The 19,384-nt window shown below is 38.1% G+C and overlaps 1 protein-coding gene across 6 annotated transcripts in view; it reads left to right on the top strand.

Moving 5' to 3' along the window:
- cuedc1b (CUE domain containing 1b) overlaps nucleotides 1-19,132 on the top strand; it is a 32,897-nt gene extending 13,765 nt beyond the window's left edge. For 3 of the 6 annotated variants that reach the window (XM_014411436.4, XM_014411438.4, XM_014411437.4), the window contains 7 exons: nucleotides 1,212-1,470; nucleotides 4,650-4,715; nucleotides 4,907-5,005; nucleotides 5,813-5,906; nucleotides 9,296-9,354; nucleotides 10,369-10,438; nucleotides 13,636-19,132. In XM_014411436.4, the coding sequence (XP_014266922.1) occupies nucleotides 1,212-1,470; nucleotides 4,650-4,715; nucleotides 4,907-5,005; nucleotides 5,813-5,906; nucleotides 9,296-9,354; nucleotides 10,369-10,438; nucleotide 13,636 (648 nt within the window). In that variant the 3' untranslated portion in view covers nucleotides 13,637-19,132. The remainder of the gene's footprint in view (nucleotides 1-1,211; nucleotides 1,471-4,649; nucleotides 4,716-4,906; nucleotides 5,006-5,812; nucleotides 5,907-9,295; nucleotides 9,355-10,368; nucleotides 10,439-13,635) is intronic. The other 3 variants (XM_014411441.3, XM_014411439.4, XM_014411440.3) reach the window with 3 other exon arrangements.
- The last annotated feature ends 252 nt before the right edge of the window (nucleotides 19,133-19,384 follow it).

Raw genomic sequence — 19,384 nt, 5'->3', positions numbered from 1 at the left:
GGGTATTATCGTCACCCCACTGGGCAGTGTGGACACTCAAGTTTGTAAATGCAATAACTTGAGAACAAAGTGATGTAAGAGCTTCAAATTGACACAATTGGTGTGTCAAGTGTGTGACGAGAATTTTCAAATTGATCCCACAGGTGCATCTACTAAAAGTATTGAACAAGTTTGAATCTCAGTGACCTTGGTCTCAAAGTCAGAGTAAACTTTCTGAAATTCTTGTGAATATGAAGCTTGTCCTGAAGCTTGTCCCAGGCTATCGCACAGCTAACACGGAGAGACAGACAAGCGTTCACACTCAAATTCACACTTTTAGAATTTAAAATAATAATAATAAAATTATAATTTTATTTCATTTTTTTCTGTCACCACTGAACTTTTTTTTTCTTTAGTGGAAAATGATCAACAGTTTTGTTCACATCTGTGTACCCTGATCAAAAATTAGACCCCCTCCAAACAGCTGCTCTGTTTTTTACATGAATTCGTGTGTTGTTTATTTAGTATTTATCCTCACCATTGTCTTTTACCGCCTCATCCTCATTTGATTTATTGACCTGCATTTAACACACAGGCACAGCAGTTTTTCCATCAATTTTTCTTCACATCTACCTCTTAGTTTATTCTACAATACATTTGTGACAGGGTCTTTCTGTGTGGAGTTTGCATGTTCTCCCCGTGTTTGCGTGGGTTCCCTCCGGGTACTCTGGCTTCCTCCCACCGTCCAAAGACATGCACTTTGTGGGGATAGGTTAATTGAGAAATCTAAATTGTCCATAGGTGTGAATGCGGGAGTGAATGTGAGTGCGAATGGTTGTCTGTCCCTGTGTGTTGGCCCTGCGACAGACTGGCGACCTGTCCAGGGTGTACCCCGCCTCTCGCCCTATGACAGCTGGGATAGGCTCCAGCGCCCCCCGCGACCCTGAAAAGGATAAGCGGAAGCGAATGAATGGATGGATGGACATTTGTGGCCAGTGCTGGTACAAAATTTGTTTTTCATGCACTTTTCTGTTTCAGTTATTATTTTGATTACTTTTTTACATGGTTCTATGATGCAATGACGAACAGTCACAGGGATCTCATAAAGGGTTTTTTTTGTTTTGTTTTGGTCTTTTTTTTGCATTTTTGGCATTGGTGCCACTGGTTTAGACAAAATAATAGTAATCCTGAGTACAGATTGATACATACATTAATCCTTTTTTTTTTCTCAGCAGAGCTCTCAGAACAGTCTGTCTCAGCTGTCACCGTCCTCCTCGTCAGTTTCTTCATTAAGTCAGTGGACAGTGCAGTCTGGTTCTGGGTCTGCTGCCGGAACCACTGGGGGTCCTGGTTTAACAACAGCAGCTACAGAGCAAGACAAGAAACTGAAACAGTATCTGGAAGATGAGCGTATCGCACTGTTCCTGCAGAACGAGGAGTTTATGAGAGAGCTACAACGCAACCACGAGTTTCTCATTGCCTTAGAGAAAGGTATTCCTGTTCACAGTATACACAGAAAAATTCTGCCATTAATGTCAACATGAGCCTGCGAGTTCAAAATTCAAATTCAAATTCAAATTTTATTTGTCACGTACACAGTCATACACAGTACGATATGTAGTGAAATGCTTGGACAACTGCTCGTGACCTAAAGAAAAACAAAAAAGGAAAAGGCTATGAATAAGATAGGAAATAAATATGAAAAATTAAAAAGGGTCAATTTAACTAGGAAGGAATAGAATATAAATTAAGGTTAAAAATGAAATAACTGTACAACACAAATTAGAATGAAGGGTAAATTTAACTGGGAAGAATAAGATAAAATATATAAATTAAAGTTGAAAATAAAATAACTGTACAACAAAATACACAATACACAATATAGAACTATATAAGAATGTATGAAGAAATCTAAATATAAATAAATATATACACAATAACAGCAGCTGTACAAGTATTAACTGGAAATGAAGAATATAGTGACCAGTGTTGTGCAAAAACAAAGTCCAGAAAGTCCAGTGTGTGTGTAAGAACCATATGTGTGGGTCAGTACTGTTGCACTGCCTCGTCTTATATCTTATTGTACTTACCTGATGTATTGGAATTTAAAAAATACTTAATAAGATACTGTTAATACTGAAGAGCTGTCAAGTCCTTTTACAGTGTTGTGCACCTAGCCCATCACACTACCACAACCATGCTAATATGACTTGTTTGTTTATTTCATGAAGTGCAGTGTTAGTTTTACGCCAGATGTAATCGGATGTAATCTTCCATAAAGTTCAATGTTTGTCTTGTTAGCCACAGAATTTTTTCCCAAAATCCTTACGGAAATTTTTTGCCAATTCTGAGATCAGCCTTTTGCCTCTTTTGCACTAGCACCTACTCGGCTTGACTTGACTGTACTCTGCTCTACTTGGTTTTGGATGATCCACCTGAATGTAGATGGGTTTGTTGGACCAAGGCTGAATGAAAGTTCTTTGTTGTATGTGACACAAACAACACAACAAGACATTGAGGTGATGGCATAGCTGCTGCTAAACTGATGGTAAACGTTTGCACCTCTTCACTGGACTTCCAGTTTAATGGTTTAACGAGACAGACGTGTGAAGTAACTGCTTATTGATGGACTTAATCCACTAAAAACGTAATCATTGACGATTTTTCTAGAGTTAAACCCACGATTGAGTGGGGAAGGAATCACAGGAGGCTGACAAAACACAAATATGCCTAAAATAGAAGATAAAAACAACTCAGCGGCAAGAGCTAGCAATGTCTTGCTCGACTGGAAGCTAGATACTACCTACGTAATGGAAAACCCTAAGAACAGAAAGTCAAGTCCAGCTAAGTAGGTGATGGTGGAATAGAGGCTTTTGCATTCTTTTTGGTCAGCAGTGGATTTTGCCTTGGAATTCTTACATGGACAGAGTTTTTACCTGGTCTCTTTCTTAGTGCTGAATTATGAGCAGTCAACTTAGTTAAGTTCAGTGAAAGTAAGGATGGAATTCCTTTAGTGTATTTTCCGTTGATGCTCTTTTGGAATAGCATTGGTAGACCTTCCACTACTAGGAAGGTTCACCACTGTTCCAGGTTATATCCATTTGTGGGTAATGGCTCTCACTGCGTTTTGCTGGAGTGCCAATGCTTGGTAAAGATTTGCAACCCTTTCCAGACTAGTAGATATCACTTGTGTTTTTTTCTCATCTATTCTTAAGTTTCTTTAGATTATATTATGTGTTGTGTTTCCTGCATAGCCTATTTCACTTTGCCAGACAGGTTCTTGGTAAGTTAGGCCTAGCGAAATTGAACTCAACTTTCCAAAAAGGTGGTTAATGACAGTTAATTTATCATTTAAATTACTTTTTCACATAGGGCAAGGTAGTTCTTTTTCCCTTAATGAATAAAAACATAATTTAAGTTCACATTTTGTATTCAATCCAGTTACCTTTGTCTAATACTAAATAGTGACGTGGGCGAGTAGTTGACTTGCTGACTAATCATGGCTAGTCGGTACCAGACTAGTTGTCTAATCTAATTGTTAAAATTTTAATTGATGCCCAATGCCTGTAAATTATTGTCATAAATGTTATGCAACCATCTGCCACCAGATAGCACATTGTTTTTGAGAAATGTAATAAATCTATGAATCTAGGCCTTATCTTTTTGTATTAGAGCATGGAGGAAATTAGCTTTCTCTGAAAGGTGGATGGCTTATCCCTTAGCAACAGAGTAGGGAGCTCAGAGTAGAGCAGCTACTCCTCCACATTGGAAGGAGATTGCTGTAGACTCCTGGATAAGGTGTCCCGACTGTGAATGTCCTACCAGGAGGAGACCCCGGTGTAGACCCGCAACACACTAGGAAGATTACATGTATTGGCTGGCGTGCAAACTAATCTATGTATATTTATTCGTATATTACCATTCTTTTTCTATTATATAACATTAGAAAATTACTGACTGCGAAAGCACACATTGTGTTTTATTTTTTTATTTTTATTTTATTTTTATTTTTTTAAGTTAACATGTTCTTTATTTCTTTTTTCTTTTTTTTTCCTTTTCCACATTGTGTTTTGCTGAGGACCACTGAATGTAAACATAATTGTTTAAAGAAAACTGCACAGTGCAGAAAACTGTTTTTTTTTCTTGTTTTATTTTGCTTTGTTATTGCCAAGGTCTGCTTTTATGCTTAAGTATTATGCTTGGTTTGTTTTTATTACTTTGGTTAAAGTAATAAAATTTAAAGGTTTGCTCTCATACAACACAGTATTAACAAAAAAGCTAAAGCTTGCTAAGTCTAGAGAATGCTGGAACCAAAATCTGAAAAAGGAGAACTCTCAAACACATCTGCATATGCTTGGCAGTCACCCCAAAACAAGAAATCTGTGTTCATTAAACAAAACCTATTTTGGGGTGGCTAGTATTCATGAAAAGTCAACTTCTTAGTGATAGTTCACTATAAGTAGTGGGATATATCTCTGTACGTTTATTGTGAAAGATTTGCACAAGAAGTTGCTGCATTTACTCTACAATGTGCCAGAGCTCTAACAGTTTGCCTTTCCCAGCAGAAACTGAGATTAAGAATTTAAATTTGGGTCATATTACTTTTATGCTAGAGCTCGTCACATCTGGGCAACACACATTAGTGGTCATAACATCTGCTCTCTTTTTAGATCGCTTGAAGTATGAGTCAAAGAAATCAAAGTCCAATCATTCAACTAGCTTGGAGAATTCCACAGGTAGATATCACTCATCAAGATTTGTCTGCTAAGCTACTTTGAGCTCTGTCTAAATTGTACAGAGTACTGGTTTATGTGTTTGTGCATTCACTGTGTTAGCTGCATCAAAAATTTGCACTCAATATATCACACTGTGCATTTTTACGTTTGATATATTTGATCTTCAGATGCATAAGTGTACTGTGTGGTAGTGCTTCTGTGTATGTGTGCAGGAGACCAGTACTCTGGAGCTTCCATGGAGGCCATCTCAGATGATGCGTTCAGAGACAAACTCAAACACATGGGCAAATGTAAGTCTGCTGATTTACAGTAGTATTATTGTTTCACAATACCTACCTAGCAGGATGGCTGCTGTGTTTGCTTTGGATTACTCCTCACCCCCCACCCGACCCCGTGGCTTGTTGTGCTGTGGACATTTATGTACTTCAAATCAAATCAAATCAAATCACTTTTATTGTCACATCACATGTGCAGGTACATTGGTACAGCACATGTGAGTGAAATTCTTGTGTGCGAGCTTCACAAGCAACAGAGTTGTGCAAAATACAATAATGTAAACAAGCAAAATACAAGAATGGCTACATCTGAAACTAATAAATATATGTACAATATATAATAGTATATGCATTTCTGGATGTGTATACTAAATATTTTTCTACATGTGTGTGTGTGTGTACACATATTTTACAAATTAAATAGAGTAAACAATGAATAGAATATATAAAATAAATAAAATAAAATATACAGAGTGAGACATGTGCAAAACAGTGGCATTACTTTTATGTGCAGAGGAGTTTTTTTGTTTCCTGTTCTCATGCTGTCCTCCCAAGAGCTCAGCATGAGTAGAGGTCTCTTTTTTTCCTCTTGTACTTTCCTATTGTAGTGTATATTTCAGTGTTTTTCTGTAACGCTACCGATCTACGACCTGTATCCCCATGTGATGTCCGTGTTGTGTGTGTAAGGTTGGGGGGGGGGGGGTCCTATTTCACTGCAGGGCAACCTGCACGTGGCAAATAAAGCCTTGATTGATTGATTAGTATTTATAGTCATTTTGTAGTTTGATTAATGGAGCAGGAAGTTGTTTTTTTCACCTTCAGCAACAAGAAAGAAGCTGTTTGAAATTGCCAGAACATTTTCAGAAAAGACAAAGAGAAGAAAGTCAAAAAGGAGGACACTCCTGAAGCATCATTCGTATCCTTTATGTAAATGTGGTTAGGCTGAGATTCTTGTATTTTTAAAAAGGTTCCATTTCATGTTGTGAGGCAGTACAGTAGCTAAAACAACACATTAAATCAAAACCACTTTCAAAACTGTTATGATAATGGTTAGACTTCTAGTACACTACACACAGAAGAATTTTTTTTACTGTTGATAGTACTTGTTTCTTTTTACTGCTGTTAAGTGCTAATCGGTGACTCAACTCCTGGGTCCTCCGGTCTGCATGTAGAAATACCTTGGGAAAGATACTAAACACTGAGTTGCTCCTTTAGTTGTTTGTGTGTATGAGACAAAGCACTTAAAGGCATAGAATGAAAGTCCTTTGTAATGAGACATAAAAAGCAACACAAGTCTTTTGAGTGCTCAGAAAAGCACTATACAAGTAGCATTCCACGATGGACTACATTATGAAGAAAGAGTAAGAAGAAAAATTTAACTGAGTAGTATGTAAATAAGTAATTAGTTAAAATTGCAGAACGTTCTTGTCTTGTTTTAGTGTTTTAGTAATTAATTTGATAAGTGTTTGATTTCATAAGTCACTAACATTAAACTTTGTGTGTTGGTAGTGTTGTTTGATCATACAACAATATTTGGATACTTGCTAACCCCCTTGACTGTCTTTTAGTACACCTGAAGGCTAAAACACCATCAACCTGACACTCTAACACTACGTTCAGTTTAAACCAGTGTTTAAACTGAACATAGTGAATTGATATACATCTGAACTTGTGATCACAGGTGATATGAAAGGTCTAAAATTTGGCATTTTAAGCATGGTGAAACATGGTGGACAATTTTAGGCACAATTGTGTTCAGTTGATGCAATAGAGTTGTAGGAGGCTGAGGCTGTGAGGGGAGGGCTCCAGCAAGACACTGATGACACTTCCTTTGGGGTTCGCTCACACTTTCTTTTATTCCACACTTCCTCTGGTATACCATTGCGGCCATGCTTCCCAGTTGCCAGCCAGCTCACAGCTAGTTTCCAACTGCAGAAACCAGCTTGGCTCAGCTGTCTTCCTTCATCTTCTCTGAACCCAGCAAGCAACTGTTGGAGAAATGGGGAATGGCTGATTAGACAAAAACTGACATCTGTGTGCAAAACAAAGGGATATCTGCGTGCACTCTGGTGAAATGGCCCCATGAGGGTGGGTTTGATCTAACAGACTGGTCCATCTTTGAACAGCAGGACCTGGTGACTAGGGATGGGTATCGTTTAGGTTTTATCCGATACCGGTGCCAAATCGGTACTTTTGAAACGGTGACGGTGCTTAAACGGTGCTCAAACCGGTGCTTAAAGAATGGAGAACACAAACTTTGTCCAAAAACCTCTCATGTTCAGCTGTTTTTTTTTTTTGTAAAAAGATAACAATGTTAGCCTTTTCTGCAGCTATGGGGCATATATGGTATCACTCTTGGCTGGAAGCAGTGCTTAAACAATGGAAAAAACACAAACTTTGTCCAAAAACCTCTCATGTTTAACTGTTTTCCACTTTTTCTTTGGTCATTTTAGCCTTTTTGTCCAGGGTGAAGGGAGTATCTGCCATCAAACAAGAAGACAGCCGCATGTAGCTATGATGATGTTTGCTAGTTCACCTTACATGCATTAATGTAATAACGTGGTTAGCCTACTCAACGTAAATTACACTCGAACAACATTAAGCTACTCACGCAGAGAAGAACGGCTGCTGCTGCATCATCATCCTCATCATTTCTGCTACACTGGCAGGGCTAGGGGCCAGGACTCTATTCTTCGGGTTTTTGGGGGATGTTGCTCCGGGTCCGATAACTGGCAACCCACCCAACGTGCACAGTGTGAGGTCTCGCAGCAAGCTATCAAATACGGCGCATTTCTCGGCTTTTAAAAAAACGCTATGCGTCGCCAGGTGTTTCATCGGATTCGAGGTGTTACCTCCTTTGACAGTATCACAGTATCAGCTTAAAGCACTTGTTGCTGCTGAGTTTGCATCTTTTGCTGTGAAGTACAGCCAGACTTTTGACCGCTTCGCCTTGGACATTTTTAATCTGTAGCTCTGCTCTAACTGAACGTACGTACCTGGCCCCGCCTACTATCCTGGGAAACGTAAAATGATTGGCTAGAAGTGTATCACAGCTCAGGAAAAAAAAGCACCGAAATAAAGCACCGAAATGTGCGCTGCTTTTCGGTCTGGTTACTACCGTTTATGTCAGAACCGGTGCCATCATGGCACCGGACACCGGTACCCATCCCTACTGGTGACCTTCACTTAGTCTGTCCTTTTCTACATTAAAGAAAGTGTAGAGAATGTGACAGTGACCTAAACTGTTTGCATTTTCCCTAATCGAAAATCTTGGATGACAAATGAAGTACAGGCTCTGGTCAGAATTCGTAACTCAGGCTGAGGGACAGCACTACCAGAGCCAACCTGAGGAGGGGCATCGAACTGGCCAAGGAGGGCCTATAGGAGAGTGTGGAGGCCGTCTTACTGATAACATCTCCTACCAGGTGTGGAGAGGAATCCAAGCCCTCACCAAATACAAAGGCCAGAGCCCCCCAACAGGAGCCTCAAAATTGCAGAGGAGCTCAGGCAGGAATCCTCACCAGATTGTTCAACCTTTCCCTGATTCATGCCACTGTTCCCACCTGTCTGAAGGCCTCCACCATCCTTTCCATCCACAAAAAGCCTGGTATAGACAATCTCAACAATAAAACTTAGAGCAGCACAGGTTAGATGACCACAGGCTGTATACAAAATAATCTGCTGGAGCACACAACAGAAATCACTGTGAATGATTTCTAAGTTACTCCTTGCTGCACCACTACAATTGATCTTAGGTTTCTCACACCTGCTGAATCCCACTTTAACCCATGAGTATACTCACTTAATAGGACAGGCATTTGTTAAATTTTGTTTGTTTTTTCTAAGCTTTTTTTCCCATAATGTTTGTATTCCAGTAAGATCATTTTATTGGTATATTAACATGACATAAGGTTCTGTTAGCTGTCCTCAGTAATAGCTGGTAGATATGTCCTTCAATAAGCTACTTTTTAAATTGCATTTTTACTGTATTTTGGATATTTCAGAGGCTGTACTTTTTATCAGTACTTTTACAAAACCATCTACTGAAGTGACAGATGTGCAGTTTTGCCACCTCTGGTGGACCAGTGTTATTCATAAGGAGCTAAGCACCATCATTGTTGTCATATTCTGAGAAAAGCAGTTCCATAGTCTGTGCCATTGTTACCGAGGTTTTTGGTTCTCATATTATTGCTAGCCATGCACAAGCTTCCATAATTGCATTTATTTCTCCATGTTTGTGAGTCCATGAACTCTGAGAGATTGATCTGGCTGAGTTTTGTGGCTCTTAACTAAACTCCTTTCCAGATTGGGCACAGCCAACTCTACAGCCAATCTTCTTGATGATGTAGAAGGACACCACTGTGGTAAGAAATCATGTGAACCATACAATGCTAATGGGTTTCATGCTATAATGTAGAGGAGTGTTTCCTGACTGATCTAGCTTAAAGGTCAGACCTCAGAGAGAGAGTAATGGTTAAAGCATAAAGCACCCTAACAGTGATTCTGTGTTTTCAATCCTTGCATTAAAACACAAAGATAAGTAACTGAGCCACATTTTAGTTTTAAAGAATTAGTCCTAACCAACTTTGTGGTGGGCATAGTTCCAGTTCGGAAATTCAGAAGAGGACTGGTACACAACTTAAGCAATGTAATATTTTGGCATATTTGGGTTTGGCGGCAAAATGTGTCTTAGCCAGTTTAAAAAAAGGTTTTAAAAACCTAAATAACTTTCTGACAGGAAACTGAACTTCTGACCACATTAGACATAATTTGTCTTCTTTTCCAAACCCAGCTGTGGGTGGATACTTGCATAAAGGTCACAAAGGAACCAAACTACTCCTTTAATGTGAAAAAGCAAATCTGACACAGGACCTGATGCAACATGTCCTTCGGTACGACCATAATGTGTGGTTCAAATGAAAAACATGTACAGGAGGTAGTCAAGAGAAGGACACAGGAGTATCTTCAGCTGTCTGTAAAACACAGTACAGGCTTTGTCATTGTATTGATTGATTGATTAATGCAGTAAAAGTACTGTCATATTTGGATCCACCATGAAATACCACCTGAAAAGGATAGGATTGGCAGCAGCTTGATTTTTCAGCATGAAATGAAAAATGAGTAGCCAATTTTGTTTTGCCTTTGTTTGGGAACACTGTTGTCCGTCTTACCCTAACCCTACCTAAAATTTGGACTGGTAACTCAGGAGGTAGAGCAGGTCTTCTACTAATCACAGGTTATATATCCTTGGGTAATATACTAGCCTTGAGTTGCTCTTCAGTGCATCCATCGAAGTATAAATGTGTGAGAATGTTAGAGCACTTTTTAAGTTTTTTAGGTGCACATGTAACTGTTCATTTACTTTTGTGTGTGTCCAGAGGAAGATGGCCAGCCTAGAAGAGCAAACACTCAGGAAGAAACTGAAAAACGCAGTGAGACAATATCATGGTAAGATAATCTTTTGTTATTTTTACAGTTCTTAAATGAGTCTATGTACAGTGACCACTTTATATATCCTGCATCATGATTAGGGCTGGGCATCGATTTCAATTTCTTTAACTGATTTGATCCAGATTTGATTCAATTTTGACTCCGACAGTCATAAATATTCTAAAAGAATATGGATATGTACAGATAAATGATCAGAATTATATCTATGTATAAAAAACCAAAGCTGATAATGTGAGACTGTAGTAACTGAGGATAAAACACAGAAAAATATAAAGGAGATTTTGCTGGCCTCGCTTATTATGGCAGATAAATATTCTGCAATAGATCAAAATCTGAAGAAAACCATGAATCAACATATGAACAGTAACTGCTGCTGCTGAAGTGCTGAAGTTTTATTGGAGACATAGCTAAGCATGTTGCAATTTGGCATAACTTGTAAAAGTTTACATGTCTTCGGTATTGAACAGCAGAAAAAAACAAACAAAAGCAAAACAGTGGCTGACGGCACTGAACACAACAGTAGACTGGTGCGTAATAAGCAAGCGAATAATACAGAAACAGAGAAATTTTTTTTTTATAGCAAACTGTTCTTGAAACACACTGAGAGAGAGCTGTGCACAAAGCGCGATCTTATCATGATGGAAGCAGAGCAGCAAAAGTAAGAGGGAACTAATGACGATGTTTATCAAACATGACGCGTAGTTTTGATCTTCTTTTGCTGCTGGTTCAGTGAATTTTGGTTGGAGAGTGAGGAAACCTGCAGCTTCATGTGAGATGTCAGCTTTCAGCACCCGACGGCAATTCTGCATACATGGCGCCGAGTGTGTTTAGATCTTTGTGCCGAAACCTTTTACTTGCTTTCACGTGCTGTTTTAGCTCTTTGGTGGTTGTGCAAGTAGTTTTGTGAGCTTTAACTTGAGATTTCTAGCATTTCTGGCAAAATGCATTTATATTTAAAATTCGATTCAGGATTTAATGAATCGATATCGCATTATTCAAACTAAAAAAAAATTGAATCGGGTAAATCTTTTTTTTTTTGGTTTTGTTTTTTTTAACCCACACCTAATCATGATGGAGAAGATGTTCTGTGACCACATTTCCAGTTGCATGGGGACAAATAAGTGTCATCTGCAGTGGTATCTGCATGCAACTGTCCTGAAAGGTGGGACCTGTGTCCAAAATGACACATGCGCAACTGCGTCTTCTCACCCATAATGGGAAACACCAGCACCTCCACAGGAGCATTCAGTCTTTACAAGGACTGCCAAGAATAGAGGTGGATAAAAAAAGATGCTTCTTCGAGAGGAATACTGTTACGGACTCTCAAGATCAAGGGTGATGTAGAGGAGTGGGAGAGAACTGCGGGATGGTGGTGCAGGACATATGTGGGGAGGTGTGCAATAGGAGTGACATATGGGTTAAAGGTAGGGGTGGTATGTGATGATATTATGATCGGTAGTGGGAGTAAGAAGCAGATGGAAGAGTTCCTGGTAAAATGGAGGTATACACTGGAGAGACTGAATTAAATTAAATACTTCAGATCAACCATGTAAAGTGTCATATGATGGGCTCAAATTGTGGTCATAAATATTTTGTACTTGTAAATCAGGATTTGTATGTGTAAAAAGAATTTGTGTGTGCGTAAAAAAAGATTTGTGTGTGGACTTAGTCAAAAAAATACGTGTGAAACTCTGCAAGTTACAAGTACGAATTTTGACCCTACTTTTCTTCCTTTCATCTGATTGGCCAATTTTATGTCAATCACAAATTTAACTATCCAATCAGAGAACAGGTGGGTGCTTTATGGAGCTTCAGGTCCTTGAAGGGAATAAATGCCCTTTTACATGCCAGCCCAGCGTTTTCCTTCATCACCATGAAAAAAACCAATCTGTGGTGGTCTCAGTTTGGTGATTTTTGTGTCTCAGGTTTACGTGCTTAATACAGGGACCTCCAGAGCCTTTTCAACAGCGCTGTGGACTGCGGGGGTGGGGGGGCAGTGTTTTGGAAATGACAGTCTTCACTAGTGGGGATAGTTACAAAGCTTTCTTCGTGAGCATACATGTTTTTATTGAACATTTGAAGAACTAGCAAAAAAACCAGAAACTCTTGTAGAGGACATAAAGTCTGAGATAGAAACGACAAGGAGCAGGTGCATCTAGTACAGGTAGAGCTGCTGCAAAAACCCACAGAGCTCAGCAGCCAGCACAACAAATTCTGGATCCTTGGCTTTTAGTTAGCAGTTAGCATTAGCAGCACATCCTGCGTCCGATGTGAAAGGACCTTTATGCTGCGCACTGTGACTCACAGCAATGGTCCCGGGTCAGCCCTGACTTTGTGTTAAACTAATCCTAAAGTAATAATGGTGTTTCTAACCACTGATATACCACAACTTTATCATTTCAACAGCTGCTGAAAGTTACAGGACCTAGCTTCTATCGGCTATTTATATAGAGAGCCTCCAGCTTCAAACTGTATTACCCTTCAAGGACCTGCGCCCCTCTGACAGACAAACCCATCTGTTCTCTGATTGGATAGTTAAATTTGTGATTGACATGACATTGACTAATCAGATGAAAGGAAGAAAAATAGGGTCAAAATTCGTACTTGTAACTTGAAACTTGAGTGCGAGAGTTTCACAGGCATTTTTTGGCCACACACAAATCTTTTTTACGCACACACAAATTCTTTTTACACATACAAATCCTGATTTACAAATACAAAACTGATTTACAAGTACAAAATATTTATGACCACAATTTGAGCCCATATTGGATATCATAGAGTCAAAAAGAGGGGTGAAGAGAAGAATGCAGGCAGTGTGGCGTGGGTAGGCATAAGCATCAGAGGTGACTTGTAACAAAAGGATAGCAGTGCAGAGATAGGGACCTGCTATGGTGTATGTTTCTGAAATGTTGACACGAACAAAAAGGAGGCTGGGCGGGAGGTGGCAGAGTTGAAAACATTTTAATATTTTCATTGGGAGTGATGAGAAATTAGAAAATGATTATATCAAAGAAACCACTCAGGTTTATTGGAGACAGAGCGATGATAGAAATATTGGATAAAAGATATTGAATGTGATCTTCTGTGATCACTTGGACTTTTCAAAAGCTTCTTTTAAAAAAAGAAGGAAAAAAAGGCACAGATTTTGTTTTGGTATAAAATCATAATCATCTAGACTCTTTGCTTTTCAGATCCTCCCGTGCTGCTCCATATCGGTTTCCAAGGTGACTACAGCATCACCCACGGGCAGTGGTTTTCTAGCTCGTGTTGTTCCTACTTGCTCCTGTCCAAATCATCTGAAGAGTTAAGACACCCCTGCCCACCCCTGAAAGAGGAATCAGACTGTTCCCAGCCACTGGGCAAAAACTTTGTAAATGCATAATCTCTGTGTTCTAACATTTTATTGATATATCATTTTGAACATAAAGGAACACACGTTATTCCTTACAGTATTTGTTGATGACTTCTTTTAATCCACTGTGGAGGAATACTAGCATAGTGAAGCTCTTTCCATACAAACCCTTCTCCAGTCCTGTACTACAGCATACTAGGCATTTCAAATCCAAAGTGTGAACATGCATCTTTATATACACTAAACCATGTAGGGCTTTTTTTTTTTACCTCATTTTCTCAAGCATTGTAATATTTAGCTTTTTATGTAACTGAATTTTTTTGGTGTACAAATATTGTGGTTGTCTGTGGCTGCCTAAATGTCAAAATGTCACCATGGACAAAATAACCATTAGGCTGTGTTTTTAAAGAATGGTGTTCTGGGAAATAAGGGTGTTGCAGGGTATGGAGCAGTTTACTATTTTATTATTTTTTTGTTTGTTTGTTTGGCAAGGTGAAATTTTTCAGTTTGCGTTGTTGTCTATTTCAGTAGTACTGTAGGCACTGTGCTGTTCGAACATTAACCCAGGGTGACCAACTAGAAGCTGTCAAGCCAGGGAAAACATCAGCATCTTATTAGGCTTCATAAGGTTAACTGGTACACAAAGTCCTTCACATACATTATTGTCTAACCCAGTCTGAATGCAAATTTGGAGCTTTTAGGCTATGGCCATTTAAAGGTGAAATGACAGGAATGACTAAATTTGAATAAAATCTTCACAGTCACCCCTCCCCATTGAGTTTGGGCCTTGAGTTTGGCATTTGTCATTGTTGCCATCTTGTTTTATTTTATTTTTAATACATGATCGAAACCCAACAGTGGAGATGGGAAGTTATCAGCTAATACTACCTAGTTTAGTTGGCGAGGTACGTCCATTATTCACTTCGATGTCAATTGGGATAGCAATTATTGCTAGTGAAAATAACAAGATGTACTCAAAGGAAAAACTGAACACTGAACAAGACATTTTTGTAAAACTTGTGTATAGCAGCAAATGACTGACTGCCTGGAAGGTAGGACCAACAACCAATATGTTGAAATGTTGTTAAGTTGATGAAGGTTCTCATCTTGTTCACGGCTTCACCTTGGTAGCTTGAACCCGACGCACATTCCACCCTTATCGTGTGAAGCCTGTTACTGGTAGGTGACAGAAGAGTCAGGTCCTAATTAGGTGCCAGGTTTCCAAAAATCTTCATGCAGATCATTTTTTGTCTTTATTTCCTGAAGGAAAGCATATTTACAAGTGATGGTTCTATAAACAATAAGATGGTTGTGGGTTTGTGAAATCTGGTGGCTGAACAAAATGACAACAGAAAAAAATGTTTGTGGGATTTTCATCTTCATCTTTCTACTGTTTTTATTTGCACGTGTAGCTGTGAACCTATTGTGGATTGTTAATTGTAATGTTGGGAAGAACAAAAGAAATCAAACAATATGTAACTGCTTTAATTTAACAAATGGGTTTAACAAAAGTATTGCAAAAAGTTTGATGACCAGGTGATGCCTGTTCTCATATCATTGCATGATAAAGTAATCTGATAAAAGATTCAGCTATGATTCCAAGGGTTGAACTTATATTTGGCATCTTTTCCCCTGAATTCTCAATATGAGGTCCATTGATCTTGATGCACAGGAAGCAGACCATAATTTGGCTTAAAAACCAACTTAAATCTATCAGAGCAAGCAAGAACTTTGGTAGCGACCATATCAGAGATGTGGTACATTCCTAAAAAGCAGGAATGCACTGGCCATGCTCACTGGCCACAGAAGACAACTAAAGTGGATGCTTGTTGTGTACTCTTTTCTTGATTTAGAAAAACACAACATCTAGCCATCTGCCTATGATTGTCATTCTCTGCAATCAAGAGATTACTTCACGATTGTGAATAGAGGTTTACAAGAAGGTCCAAATACTGGTTACACTCAAGAACAGAGAGTTCAAAATTGAAAAACCAGAAAACCTCTTGGGGAGCCCGATCAGTTCTGGGGGGGAAAAAAGAATCCTTTCCTTTGGAAGATGAAATCAAGATGAACTTGTACTAGAATGATGGGAAAAGGAAATTGAGAAGGTGACTGCAGTGAATGCTGATAAAAACAGTATAATGAATTCTGAAGTGTGTGGCTATGATGTCTTCTCAGATTCAAACAAATACTGCAAAATTGATTGAATAATACATTTAGCCAACTTGGTCACATATTCTCAACTTGACATAGCATGCTTTTTACCCCTAAACGGTAAAAGGTATTGTCATCACCCCGCCGGGCAGGAAGGTAGGTGGGCCTTGAAGTTTGTGAATTTAATATAGGTGCTTCAAGTTGATACCCTTGGTACATCTTCTAAAAATCTTGGACAAATTTTAATCTCAATGACGTCGACCTCAAGGTTAAAGGTCAAGATTTCTGACAGTATTGCAATGCAATAACGTGAGAAAGAAGTCACCTAGGGTTCTCAAATTGATGCCATAGATGCATCTAACAAAAATCTCAGCTGACTTTGAGAAACCATAAAACTTCCAAGGAAGTAATTGCAGCATTTAGTGATGTCTGTAGATTCTAGACTTGGGGTTGTCATGTGCTGCAAAGGTCATCTAATTTTTGAAAACACATTTAAAGTTATGTTAGCTTCTTTAATTATTTATGAGATTCTGTAAATTTGGGACTGTATATAAACTTTTCTGTGATAACTAGACAGTCAATGCGGTAATTCTCTTAATCCTTAAGTCCCATACCTATGGACCTACTTGTATGAGTGAACTAACAGTACAAAGCAAGTAAATTGCAGCTTGATAAATAAACCATTCTGGATTTGTCTGCTCTACTGGATTATTTGATGATGAGTAAACTTTACTTGTCAGTGATGTCAAATACGTAATTTCTCAAAGGACCATTGCAGTGTTAAATGCGTGTTCTGGCCAATTACTTTGCAAAGGTTAATTTTGAAGTTCGGTTTGTCAGTGTCTCATCAATATTGACCTCACTAGTTTTGTCTTTTTCAAGAAACTACCTGATGTGTCACAAGTAGCAGATAGATAAAGATTGGCTGGTAAACCTAGTGCAGCATTTGGCCTCTAAAATTGCAGATTTTGGTTTGTTTTGTTTGTTTTTTAAAAGAAATCAAAAACTCAAGAATTCATGGTGCCTTACAGGAAGTTTTCAGACCATATTGAACATAACTTAACATGGATGTAACAGAAGAATTTAAGTTATGGATGTCTGTCTACACATCACAGCATACAGAACCTGTGGTAATCCTTTCCATGGTCACTGATGTCAATGGGTCTATCTTTAGAACTGTGTTTGGACAAAAGAATTTTGTGTTCCTGGTGAAAGAAATGCTAGAAAAAATGTTGATATTATGTCAGTGTTGATTTTAATGTTTGTTTGTTTTTTGCACCAGGGCAAAACACAAAAACAAAAACAGCTTTAACAGAAAGAAACATGCCAAACACTGTGCTGGTCCTTTAAGAGATGAGGCTATGTTGTTGTGTAGTAAAGTCAGCAATTTAAAGTATCGATGTTAGGACATATGGTGTATTTTCAAGGGACAAATTCCAGATGAGAATCAGGTGAAGTGTTAGATGAGGTTTTCTGTAGTCCTTGTTTTGTTTCTCATATAGATTATGTTACTGTAAAATGCAGGTCAAACTGTCAAATTTGAATATTTGACAGTTTGATTCTGAAACTTGGTTTCCATGTCGGACCTAGAAGAATAAACAAAAGCTTTAATCAGTTTTGTAAAGAGGCAGGAAGCCTGAATGGGCTTTTTGTTTGACCTTTCACCCACTTCCTAAAAACATGTAGGAAATGCATTCAAAATCCTGTTGGCTGATTAAATGTAGCATAATGTGCACAACAGGAATAGTAACAGCAGCATAATGTCCTACAGGGTAGTTGAAGGCAATGCTTGTCTATCTGATTTATATAGGATGGTTGGTTGTTGTTTAAGGATACTTTGTGTTCTCCTCCTCAGGGAAGTCTAACACTAGATATCTTAACAAACAGAAGCACAAAAATCTCATATTTCACCGAAGCAACAATGGATTGCCCATTTGAAACAGAGACCAGAAATACTTTTCTTTTTCATTTGAACTTTATGAAACAGCCATTTAGCAATAGCAAATCAGGTTTTCTGATTTCAGACTTTTTTTCTGTAATGTTTGTACTGCTCAATACTTAGTCTTCCAAAACACTGAATCCAAAGGATATATGTTTTTGTTTATTTTTTGTTTTTAGAACCAAACAAACATAAACATCCCATAAAAAACCTTATATTTACTACGTACATTTTTTTTTAAATCAGGTAAAAGATTAAAAGTGGAAATACAATATAATTACAGCTGTAACTGAATTGTGTTATAATTAACTAATTTAAAGCAACATTTTTCACTTTAATGTTGGATGTTGAAAATGGTTCAAAATTTGCAGATCAAATCTAAATGTTATCAATTTGATTTATTTTAGTGTATATTAACAACATTAGCGTTCCATTAAAATAAGGCAGATACAAGGAAATTTTCTAACATGTATTTTTGTGGAATATACTAACTAGTAGACTAAGAGCTGAGAAATCCTTTTTACATAACTACATGTTCAGCTGCATCAGTCATATTAGATAGCCAGAAAAAAAACAAGTTTGATACTGGTGAGTTGTTTACAGTGCATATGGGCTTATGAACGCACCTGTAAGACTATACAGAGAGAGCAAGAAACATACAACATGTTGAACACTTTTAAGTAGGTAAAATTTACTGGGTCCCATGTTCTTTAAAATGCGAAACAGAAAACTGTCTATTGTTTGATTTCAAATTCTTTTGTTTTTGCACATACACCACACCCTCGTGCTTGTAAGAATGCATTTGGATCTTATATTAGCCAGTCTTGAACCTGCCAACTCGCTAGTACAAAGTCCATGTGAAGTGGATTGTGCCATTGTGTGAATACTGTAGGTAATATTCTAGTGCAATCATTGCTAGAGTATCTCCAGCAGGGTAAAAGCAGGTTATTTACAAATGCATATTAAATGTATACATGTATATGCCCATGTGTATATATGAGAAAGGACAACTGAACATCCCAAACTAATTCTGCTCTCTGAAATTTATGTGTGAATACAGCTACAACTAGTAACTTTACAATTTGGCTCAATTGCTTGGCGTCTGAAGAAGGTGGGAATTAGAGAATTCGTTTCTTCCTCATTTTGTGATGGTTATGTAATTTTTTTCTACCCTGATTTGTCTGTAAACTGTATTTGTGAATACATTAACACAACCAATAAAGATTTTTTTTCTATAAAGTAACATTTTGTGTTGCCAGTATACTTTAGGTCATCGCTATCCTGAAAGACGAACTAATACCCCATTTTCAAGTCTAACCAGTTTCTCAGAGGATTGTTTGTAGCATTCATCTTTCCGTCATTCTGGCCACTCACCACATCACTGATGGTCAGAACCAGCTTCAAAACATAATGTTGCCACCACAATGTGAAGGATTGCCATGGAGTTCAATGGAGTACCTGTAATTCAGCTCAAAAACATGAACATTTGATCTCA

Source organism: Maylandia zebra, linkage group LG14, assembly GCF_041146795.1.
Source record: "Maylandia zebra isolate NMK-2024a linkage group LG14, Mzebra_GT3a, whole genome shotgun sequence".
NCBI lineage: Eukaryota > Metazoa > Chordata > Actinopteri > Cichliformes > Cichlidae > Maylandia > Maylandia zebra.
This window is presented reverse-complemented; position numbering and strand designations above follow the sequence as displayed.